The sequence below is a fragment of the Carcharhinus amblyrhynchos genome, chromosome 18 (genome assembly GCF_965287045.1).
Source record: "Carcharhinus amblyrhynchos chromosome 18, sCarAmb.v2.hapA, whole genome shotgun sequence".
NCBI lineage: Eukaryota > Metazoa > Chordata > Chondrichthyes > Carcharhiniformes > Carcharhinidae > Carcharhinus > Carcharhinus amblyrhynchos.
The window spans coordinates 20,612,301-20,624,225 of record NC_137341.1 but is presented as its reverse complement, the minus strand read 5'-3'; the positions used below and the strand labels follow the sequence as shown (position 1 = coordinate 20,624,225).

The following is an 11,925-nucleotide window of genomic DNA, read 5'->3' as shown; positions in this document are numbered from 1 at the left end:
TGAAAGTTGACTGGATCTCCAAGTACTTAGTGTAAAACTGGTATACAAAATTCCATCCTAATGTTAAAGCACAGGATTTAGGTCTCCCTTCCAATGTCTCATATTGATAAAATATGGCTGTTGTAGCTGTCTTGAGGATTAGGGGCAGGGGAGTCCAAGTAATCATCTTCACAAACTCCTATAGAGAAACAAGATGGGTAGTCACATACCACCACAAGTGTTTCCATTGCAAAACCTTCAGAAAAAGTTGAGGAGTCTCAGAATGATAGTTTGCCCAACACAAGCAGGAAAATCCCTAGGTTGTTCACCAATCTGCAGGTGCCATCATATCTTTGTGCCAACTGAACAAACAGTAATGAAGACATCAGCGAAGGTCCTACTCCTAATTACCATCTAGTGATGTATAGAAAATGTACTGCCCCATTCGGTTGAATAGCTTACCACTCATGCCATAAATTTGTTAAAAATAGCTGCAAATAATTCTAAGTAACTCCATCTGCAACTTTAAATATTCACTCCCCACACCATAGGTGTACAGTGGCCACCTGTGGTAGAGTGTGTACCATCTACAAGATGCACTGCAGCAATGACAGCACCTTCAAAACCCACAACCTCTACTACCTTGAAGAACAAGAGCAGCAGATGCATGGGAACATTTGCAAGTTCCCCTCCAATCCACACTTGGCTCTATACTGCCATTTCCTCAGTCATTGGGTCAAAATCCTGAATTCCCTTCCCAATAGCACAGTGGGTAGACCTACAACACAAATTGCAATGGTGCAAGAAAGTGGCTCAAGGGCAATTGGAAGTAAACAATAAATGCTGGTCTAGCCAGTGATGGCCACAAATAAAATTAAAAACCTTTTTGAAATAGCTTCTCAGCAAAGACCTTGCAACTTCAAGAGTTGAAAAGAAAATGGAACTCAGTTATAATGTACCCCATGACTTCCTACATATAATAAGCAGATCTAGTCATGCTACTCCCATGGAGTAGCCCAAGTGCATTACTATGCCGATTAGATAAATATTGCACCTTCAGATTTTGATACAAGCAAATAAAACATCTCACTTTGAAGATTAAAGTTCAGGGCTTTACTGCCAATCTAACTCAATTGATAATGGAAATAGTAAAGAACAAGGGAAGTGGGGAATGGGAGGTTCTGTACCTCCAATGAGAAATAGGAAACAGACAAACCAGAAGGTTTTTAAGTCAGTTAGTCTTACCCTGGTTGTGGGAAACTTCAGTGTCAATAATAGTGAAACTAGTGAAAACTTGGAAAAGTGTGAAGTGTACTTCCTGTGTTTTTAAATCACTGAATAGGACTGATTTTAATGATATTAGTTTCTAAAGTAAAACATGGGTGCAAGTTCAGACTTTTAATGGGTGTTTTGAAGTACCTATGAAAATTACCACAAATGCTGCAAATGGGAATAGGGAGACAGAATGACCAGGAATTTTAAAGCTGAGTCCAGGGTGGAAGTTATGGGGGGAGAAGGGGAGAGAACAATGGCCATTTTTCTATTAATAAATTTGAAATAAAAATGGGCAAAGACTGAAAGTTTCCCGTTATTTTGGGCGCACGTGGATGATTTAGAATGCTGATTTAGATGTATTCCCAAAGGAAACTGAGGTGCAAAATCTAAAGATCAATGGAATATTAAAAATTAAAAAGATGCACAGCATAAATCCAGAGCTACTCATGCAGATGGAAATAAAAGTGCAATACAGAACATACAGGGAGAAAGGTAATACTCGTAAATATAGGCATGATGTGAGACTGTGAATATTGCAGAAGTTTGCCAGGATTTTGAGTGCAACCACAATTAAGGGACGATTAGATCAGTTTTCTCAGTATTTCACATGGAGCCACCAAGTGGAGAAATTAAGTTTCAGTAATCTTTTCAGGACAATATGTAAATTCAGCACAGGGAAATCTAATGTGATGCAATACAAGAACTAACAGTCTCCATAATATGAAGACAACATTAGGAGGTCTCCCATAGTCAAATGATTTATTTTGACATTTTGCTTTTCCAGAACATGAAAAAAAATCAAATGAGATTACAAATGAAATTGGTACTGCAGGCAATACCACAAATGGAGAACTAGAATAACACAGTGGGGGCTGAATTCAAATATACATTACCCTGTCCGGAGGATAGTAATGGGAGTCCTTACAATTCATATTGAGGACAGTGCATCGACAAATGACCCTTAACATGGGATACGCTTGAACCACCTGGCAATCCGGGAAATGTAGTTTCATTTAAGCAGCTTTTGTATACCAAACACTAAGACCCACAAATAAAAAAGGACAACAACTCCCAAAATGCACTGTGATTATCCAAGCTCATGAACAGAGCATATCTCCTATAAACTGAGGCTTGTTTTTGTTTTGTAAGCCTCTCGAGGGCAAGGTGTGTGAAAGCAGTCCATATTACAGTTGGATGTTTTCACTTTCCTCTTGTTATTAAATCCATTCTGCTACGGTGAACTACGCATCAGTTGAAGTTGAGCAAAAGCCAGTCAGTGCAGGACTGACAGACATTCTGAAGGCCAAGTGACATGCTCGAGATTTTTGCATAATTGCAGGACAGAAGACTAATGAATAGGAACACTCCTTTTTGGAAAGATCACTGGCAATGCTACCCTTGGAGGTTCTCTAACTTTACTACCAAAATGGATGATGTTGTAGCTAATGGTTAGCAGCTGTCTTTTAGTAATAGCAGGATTATCAGAATTATGATGAACATTGTAATCCTGTCTTTGCTTTTTAGGTCTAATAAATCTGGTGACAGTCATTAGCTATTACATCATCATTTCAGGCAATGAATGCATGAAATCTGTAACCTTTATTAATCTTTGTTGTATAAATCATTGATTGTACAACTTCACAGTAACATTTAAAAAGTACAGATGGGAATGTATGTAGGGAACATATCTTACCACAATAGTGGGGATCTTGTCACTTGACCTTAAATGCACAGAGAAAACGATTCTCAAAATGTAGCTTACACTGCCGTGTGGACATTCCACATGCCATACCCAAATACTTAAGTTTCTGCCACACTGCACTATACACAGGGGATGGCATATGAAATGCCCACATGGTACTTACACCGCATTCACCTACATGTAAACAGCACAAGTTCTACACTTCACTGCAGTTACAAGAAAACCCAATACTTAGTAGAAGGCCCATTCCAGAAGAAGGAACACAAATGAAACACAGTTTTCAAAGGCTTTTTCTGTCCACTGCTATTCAAAGCTTCAATCCAGAGCAATGCAAAGTACTGTGAAATCTTTTCTCACGGCGCAGAAGACCAAGACAATGCCCAACTACACCAGTGACATCACTGGTGGGGCAAGGAGTGCGACATTAAAATGGGATAATTTAAAAATATTTCTATAGTCCAAATGCAGCTCAATTTGGGAATATCCAATTATCCGGTACATAAGTTTGCAGGTCAGGCATTGGAGGTCCAAATAGCATCTGCCATATCTCTGATCTGGGAATAACCTTCAAAAGATCTTGGAGATGGCCTAATTTCCATATCATTTAAAATTTTCTACAGCACCGTAAAAGGTGAAACAAAGGCTGCATGAACACAAGTACCTAAGGGATCAAACTGGAAACATGATTGTGCTGTGCATTCCAAGCTAAATTCAGTTTAAGTATATTGGATTTTAAAAATAAAATACCAACGATTTGTGCAAAAATAACCTGGAACACCCCATGACCATTGTTCAGATTCAGGAATATTAAAATAAAATGCAATAGATGAAGCAGAAAATTCAATATTTCAACAGGGACAGTGGGTTTAACAAAGTTGGTAACGTACGCAAGAACCAAATTAAATCAGTGCAAAAATTTCAAAATCCAATATGCTAATCTTAAAAAAGATGAGCATAACTACATATAAAAAAACTGGACAGAAATTACAGTTAACTGTCAAGTTCCCAGTGGACTTACAACTATTTATTCTTAAAAATAGTTCCCTTGTCTAACGTGACTGGATAGAACAGCGAGAAATTGGAATTTGAGTTCCACAGAGTCTTGCACTTCTCTACACTGCAATTTCTCAATGGCTAACTATAGAAAACTGCATTACAACGCGCTGAGCTACAGTTATGACAATATGGATGCTATGCATCTCCTGAAAATTTGAGTGACTGGTCAATTGTCCAGGTGTGATGTTTTATGAAGACTGTAGCTCTAAAATAACTGATAATTACAAGCAGCTTTCTTGCTCAGAGTAGGGGAAGGCAGCATCAACTCATGTAGGCAGTGAATAAAGCATCTCAGTGAGGGATAAGCCTCATGTTTTTAAATCAACAGGATATTCGGATGTTTGGTACAATAAAGATGACAACACTATAAAGATACATTAACAGGCCAGATTTGAGGATTGCTCACGAAGAACTAAGGTGGCATCCAGGAAGCTTGATCATACTGAACAGTTAATTCTAACTCTGCTCTTGTTTTATGATTTTTTTTGTAAAACCTCAAATCATTTACTAATGTGTCTTCAACTGAGATTATGTGGCATTCTGAAATGAGCAGCATCAGCTAACTGAAAAACTATCCAGCATGAACTGCTCCCAAACATTGTCTTGCTTAACAAAACTGCACAGAATATCCAATTACTTACAAATCATAATTCCAAAAGCAACTGATATAGAATAGAAAATTGTAAAAGTGAACAGAACAGGCTGTGTTTCATTGGCATTCCCTCATTTTAACCCCCTCTGGTCTGATCACATTGTTTAATTCAATGAAGGCCACTAGGACTGCCACATGGATCCTGCTTTCTGACAAAACAGCAAAAGCTCCCAAACATTGATCTACTGATATACCCCAGACTGCATAATTTAAAAATAAACCAAGGGGAAGAATCAAGAGCAGTCATTGTGGCCGCTATTCAAACTGCAAATGTGAGAGTGCGGGCGTGCGTGCACGTGTTTTTTTTTAAGACATGAACACAGATTTCTCCACCACTCAGTGATGTAAGGCCATCTCGAAACACGAGAATTTGTACGATAAACAATACCAAGTTCAGTACAGTTTCATTACGGCACAGCTGCTCTGAATCTTGCTCTGACCGGGAAAAAAAATTAGAACACAGCTAGAACGCAAACAAACCTGGGCCCGATATAGAGATCTGTTGGGTTGCATCAATTGCAGTCCTCCGGCAATGCGTACATACTGAAAACCTGTCTCAGTACTGCATTCAGTTTTAATGGCCATTTTCTGAAAATAGATGCCCACTAGATTCATACAGTACTCAATATCTAAATCCACAGAAATGTATCTGCAAGTCAATAATACCATCCATATGCTCTCAGACCCATCGCGTAGTAATGGGTTGGTTTGTTATTGTTGTTATACACTTGGTCGGCTGGAGCTCAAGCACCATGGAAACAGAAGCTGAGATGTGCACCCTCCCCCCCTCCCTGCGGACATGCGGGCTGTGGCTGCGAGGACGACCCATGCCTCCTCCCATCTCATTCCATCAGGTGTTCAGTCTCACTGCTTCGGACCAAAATCAGTGTCAAGTAGATTCACTCAGTGCTGACAGTACTTAGAGTTTCAGGTAGGTTGTGTATCGTTCTGAAGGCTTCCCCCAGTCTGATAAGGCTACTCGTATTCAAGGAACTGTTTGTGATAAAACAAGAGATACCTGTAGACAAAAAAGGCAAGTTAAAAATACATATTAATCCATACTGAAATCATAACTGACGTAACACACCAAGACCAACAATAAACCTTTTCAGTATTTCATGAGGACTTGGACACCAACTGGTGCCATGCAGACATTACAGCAAGTGCAAATACCGTGATTATTGGCATATCAAATCCAATATGCTTTTTAGATTTTGTATACAATCTATAAATGGAACAAGAACTGGCAAAGAAATTAAGCTGCCCAATTGTGAATTAAAAATCAGTGCCTTTCCAGTACGTCAGCATCCATGTATTTTGGTGTCCAATTATGAAAGCTGGTAGAGTCTCAAGTAATGAAAGTCAAAGTCCCAGAGGACCGTAGGCTGCTCTCCCTTTTTGAGGACAGAGTTGACTGGTGGTGATTTAGCCTGAGGGACACCACACCTCAGGTGAGGGGCAAGTTTAAAAAGGTGGGATCTTCATGGCAAACCTCAGCAGGTACAGGAATTGAACCCGTGCTGCTGACGTCGCTCTGTATCATAAATCAGCTAACTGAGCTATCCAACCCCACATAAGGAACAGAAAAAACAAATGAGAGGAGAGCTCAGGACTGATTGGGAAGGTGAACTAACAAGTGACAAATCAAATATACGGGGGACTTTTCCCATCCCGCCCATCATGGGAATTGTCGCAGGTTGAGTTGGGGGGGTGGGTGGTGGAACATTGCAAAGGTTTGTTGATGTCTGCCTCGATTTTCCAGTTTTGGGGTTGGCATAGCCAGAAAATCCCATCCCATCTAATGCAGAGCTTATATTTGCCCATTCTAATGGGAATATCAATTAAATGACAAGGCGACATGACATTGATCAGAATATTAATTAGTTCATTGAATCAGGATTTTGGAATGCAGAGACTACCAATCAAGGCAGCAATGAATTTAACCTTACTAGTAAGGCCACACAAAACACAATTTACAATTTTGGTCATTGCACTAAAACAAGGATATTTGGGCATTGGACTCAGTGCAGAAAAAGTAAACCAAAAATTGAGTCTAGAGAAGAGTTAAAGATCTTGGAATTGCTTACTTTGAAGTGAAGGTTCAGGAAAGAGATTGATCAAATACTTAATATTGTTAAAAGGAAGTAGATGAATTAAATCCCAATTATTTTAGGATTGCTACAAAGCCTGGAAATAAGACAAGTTCAAGCTTCTAAAAAGGAAGATACTTACACATTTTAGATTTAACTCTTTAAACAGAAAAAGAGGAAGTGTACAATGTATTGTGGAACAGAGTTAAAAGTAGTCATTATAGAAGATACCAAGGAGAAATGGAAAGATATTGAGACTACACAATCGAAGAAATTCAGAACTAGTCAATCTTTTCTATCTGTAATTTTCAAATCAAATCTATTACAGACATTAGCCATTGGTACTCACCCTTCACTGTCTAGCACATCTTTTATGCTAGCCTTGGTGATAATGGCATCATCACACTTAAACCACTGGTCCTTGTGTTGTCGAATGAAGCTGGTATAGTGCCCACTCTCCAGTGTTCCCTGATGATTGACAACTGCAAACAGTGAATACCTGTAGAGACACAAAATGACACTATTACTGAGGCCAGCAGAAGTGCATAAGGTTCAGCAGCCTGCAGATGGGATGTGTGTTCCACTTCAATTCCAATAATTTTCTCAGTCATAAATGGATCCTTCGCAACATTCTTGTCTGAACAATTCTACATTAATAGTTTTCTACCAGCCAATACTGTTAAGAGCTTCATCAGATTCACGAAGAGCTAGATATTAACAAGATTAGTTTGCCTCTGCTGCATCAGACGATTTATAACATGTTATAACAAGTTACTGAGCTTGTAAACAGCACTTTGGAAACATTCTGGGAAAATCTTTAGGAGGCAATTAAAGCAAAGTACATTTTAAAGCAAAGACTATGGCTGGAATTCTCCCATCCCACCTGCCACCCAGCGGGATGGACCACGTAAAATTCCATTGAAGTCAGACAGGAACCTCCGGTTTTCAGGCAAGTGCGGCCAGAGAATCCCACCCCACCTGTCTGCCCAGACTTTCAGAAAGGATTTGTGAAGGTTATTAATTTGAGACTTTTAGGAAGAATTTATGTCATATTTTCTCCCTGGGTTGAAAACTGACAATAACTAGGGCAGGCTCTGTCAAGACATTGACTAAAAGCCTGTACTTATTCCTTAAGCTATATGCTGAAGGATTCTCTCGGTAGTTATACAAAATTCATCAAATCAGTCACGGAGACACTAAAGTGAGAGAATCAAGAACATTTGAAGCGCAATACATTGTACGTTTACACACAAACATGTACACAGTGAATAGGGTGGAAAATCAAAGGATTTTGACAGAGGGCAAAGTGGTTATCAGCAATTACTGGAAGCATTGTCTACAAATTATTTTAGCCTACATCAAGTCATTGGTGAAGTCACACCTGGAAATGTTGTATGCAATTGCGGCAGTCTGACCTGCAAAGCAATCTCCGGTAGGATTCAAGAGAAAGTAACAAAGACTCCTTTAGAGGGGAGACACAATCCATACATTTAAAATGAGACATATATGAAGGAAATAGAAGTAGTAAACAAACTACTGAACTTGTATAACAAGTACAAGGTTGGAGGGCACTTGTACAATATTCAGCAACTTCAAGTAAGGTTACAGATAGAAAACTGCTCCTTATTCACCATCTTGAGGGAAAGAGTTAACTTGGGTTCAGCTGAAAACCTTAATATAAAAGGGTTGAGCCAGCATTGAATGTTGAAATTGAGATATTCATGACACTGCTCAATCTTTTTTCTAAAAAGAGAAAAGATATTTATTGTACTTAGAGGGATCAACAGCTGGTGTGGTTAGAAGACCCATGATACACTCTGGACGGAGCATGTCTGGATATCAGAATGGTTTTTGCTCCCTCTAGACTTTATGGATACAAAACCTTCAATTTAAACAGTCTTTGCAACTTGAAAACCCGAAGGAATGGAATTCAAGTGCTCAAAATGCACGAATGAAATAGATGAAAGCAGGTTGGATTTTAAACACAGGCACAAAATAAATGGTTGTAGATAAGAAAGAGAGGACAGACTCAATAGTGGTTTGTGCGCATCAATACAGGAACTAAATAACTATTGGCTAAGAATGATATTTACGAATAAAAGATCAATGTTTCACCCCGTCGAGATCTGTGATTCATACACCGCTGGAACAACAAAAATGTCCTTCCATGGAGTGCAAAGGGTAAGTGGCAACCTTAAGTTGACATTGAAAATATTTTGTCTAGTTATCTTTGCCATGAAGTTTGACCGAGATTGTTCACTTCCTCAAATAAATCATTTTGGCAGAGTCAAAAACAGGTTTGTTAGGACAAATAACCAATGGTCTTCTTGTTCTACATATGTTCTCTCCCCACACAGTGGAATTCTATCTTAAGTACTCACGAAACACATACTCGCCTGCAGTTATTCAGAAATGTATTACAATTTTAGTGACCATCAGGAGTGAGATGTTCCCATTTGAGACCCACTAACCAGTGAGACACTAGTCTTATTGAATACGTTCGGATAACGAAAAGACTCACTTGTGATTGGGTTGCTTGCCAGTTATGAAGTCATGCCCACACATACACACAAGATGCATCTCTCTCAGCCTGTGCTGTTCACATAGGACTCTGGAATGAACAAGTGCACTCACTAAGAACAGGCCTCTCCTTCCCATAACTACACAGATTATCTCAAAATACTCAGCAAGGCTCATATATCAATGGGATCTCCAAATCAAGTTCCGAGAACAAGCCTCAGCTCCACAACTATATACGATTACTTGTTGCAGATGTTCGTATACAAGGATGAAGTGTTTGACGTGTAAAGCATTTATGATGGGCAGTGAACTCAGCTACAATTTATAAATTAAACCAAACATCAAAAAACTGGAGGAAACAGTGAACACCAAACAACTTCAGTGACTGAGACTGAAAAACAAAAAGTTACTTTCACTCTCAAGTTAATTTTATGGTCAGCTTAAATCAAAGGAAACTATTTGCTTACTAAAAGTGCAGTCCTTAAAGCAACATTGTCATTGATAGCTAAAAGCTCTCCTCAAAATAGAAAATAAGCTCTCAATATTGTCAAACAGCAAGTTACATATTTTGCAGCATTACCCACTTGGGTGTGATGCAAACTGCCAACATGCTGTCAACCCTACTTGTCAGAGTTATTAAACTAGAAAGAAGCCAGCTTTACAGGTGGTTTCCATCATTGTGCTACCAACACAATGGAAGTCCCCAAGGATCTAAAAGCCACTGGTAAGTATTCAGAAACACAGTTAGCTGTAAAATCTTTGCCTTGTGATTAACCTCTGCCACATACTGTGTATTCTCCAGGCAACTGGCCAACAGCAGTGTTAGAGAAGCAATTCTGTGCATTTTGGCAAATACAAACTTAAAGCTGCTTAAAAACTTACTTATTGTCATTGTTTAGACTATCCACAGGCTGCTGGTACTGTCCATTCATCCTGCTCTCTTTACTACAAAAAGAAAAAAAAAGTACAATTCAGAGCATATTTAATACTGTTCATTTGCGCAATCATTATACAAATACAGAAACACAGCTTATGGTGTCACTCTTAAATTGTGTCTAGCTAGAAAGGATGGAATAAGCCGTCAACAAATAATCACTAATGTATCTTAGTAATGATTTGTACATAGGTAGCAACATTAAAAGATTAAGGCTGGTGTTTTGAAGGCAAACCTTGTGTGCCCTATATGTGAACTTGATGGAGGCAGCAATACAAATCATTGCTTGCAAATTACATCCAGGTTCAATAGGTGCTGGGCATCTTAGAACATAATCACAAATCCAAGGTTTTTTACATTAGATGACTGCAGGTGACCACAGGTCGGTAGTAATTCCACCACGTATAAATAGAAGAATGGCAACTGCAGAGCCATAACAAAAAAGGTACATGAACCCACCAACAGAAGGCTTCCTGTTCTGCAGTTATCACGAAATGAGATTAAAAAGTCAGTTGGCTTTCTTTCAAACACCATTACTACTGACAATCATACAGAATTAGGAAGCTATTAGGATTAAGAGTCATCTGGCACACAAGGTTAGCAATTCAGGAAGAGAGCCCAAATAGTTTAGGTTTATTCATGGAGGTTTATTTGATCACCTGTGAAGAGGAGAATATTTGGGCAGGGAACTCCTAAATTATCTAGCGGTCTCTTGCCTTCTCCAGAAGTGAAGGAAATACACAGGGATGAGTGCTGAGTTTAAAGAAATGGAGTAACCTTCATGGACCTGATGGATTTGTCACATCTCATAACACCATATTTAAAAGGCCATATTAGCACCATCCCTATGAGAAGCACAAGATATGACCCACTAGCCATACTTTTTATTCCTCACCAAGAGATTTAAATGTTACAAATAGTGGAAGCTAGTAAAATAAAAGATTTAATAAACAAATAATGAGATAACATGGTTTCAGGATCCACTCCTGTTCTGGTGAGCGCTAGAGATGCTTCTGCCTTTTGGATGAAACATTAAATTGAGGCTTTGCCTGCCCTTTCAGGTAGGCAGCGCTGTTTTGAAATGCTGAAAGAAAAAAAGAGTTCTCCCAAGGTCTTTGCCATAATCAATATTTATCCCCAAAAATTAAACAAATTATCAGGTCATTATTCCATTGACATTTGTGTGACCTTGTGCACAAGTTTGGTTGCCACGCTTCTTACATTATAAGTGACTTACTTCAAAAAACTGTTTCAATGGCTGTAAAATCTTCTGAGATACCTTGACAGAGAGGTTTGAGAGCTCACAGACCTGAAACATTAACTCTGTTTCACTCTCCACATATAACGCCAAGCTTGCTTGCTAAGTATTTTGAGCAGTTTTGTTTTTATTGCAGCAAGAAACCCAGTAGCCATTTCAAACCAACTGAATTTTTCACTATGCATCACGTCCTAACAGTCATCTGTGCAAAATGCTGTAACGGATTAGAATGCAGACTTTAAATCCAGACAGACACTGTCCTCTTGGAGGCAGAATTAAAATACCCAAATTATTTTCACTTTGGTCTATTCCAGATGACAATGTCCACAGAACACTTACCAAAAGCTCACTTTGATATACCAGGTAGTGAAACATTTTGATGGGCATGGGTCCAGATCTTCCCATCACTGGCACAGCAGGTCCACAAACTACTGTCTGCTACTGCTCACTTACCCTTTT

General features: G+C 38.9%; 1 protein-coding gene across 3 annotated transcripts in view; it reads right to left on the bottom strand.

The window, feature by feature from the left end:
* Positions 1-2,001: 2,001 nt before the first annotated feature.
* Positions 2,002-11,925, bottom strand: part of usp22 (ubiquitin specific peptidase 22) — a 116,891-nt gene continuing 106,967 nt past the window's right edge. The window contains exons 11-14 of one of the 3 annotated variants that reach the window (XM_080206491.1): positions 10,157-10,219; positions 9,276-9,365; positions 7,104-7,253; positions 2,002-5,682 (exon numbers count right to left, since the gene is read on the bottom strand). In XM_080206491.1, the coding sequence (XP_080062617.1) occupies positions 5,640-5,682; positions 7,104-7,253; positions 9,276-9,365; positions 10,157-10,219 (346 nt within the window). In that variant the 3' untranslated portion in view covers positions 2,002-5,639. The remainder of the gene's footprint in view (positions 5,683-7,103; positions 7,254-9,275; positions 9,366-10,156; positions 10,220-11,925) is intronic. The other 2 variants (XM_080206493.1, XM_080206492.1) reach the window with 2 other exon arrangements.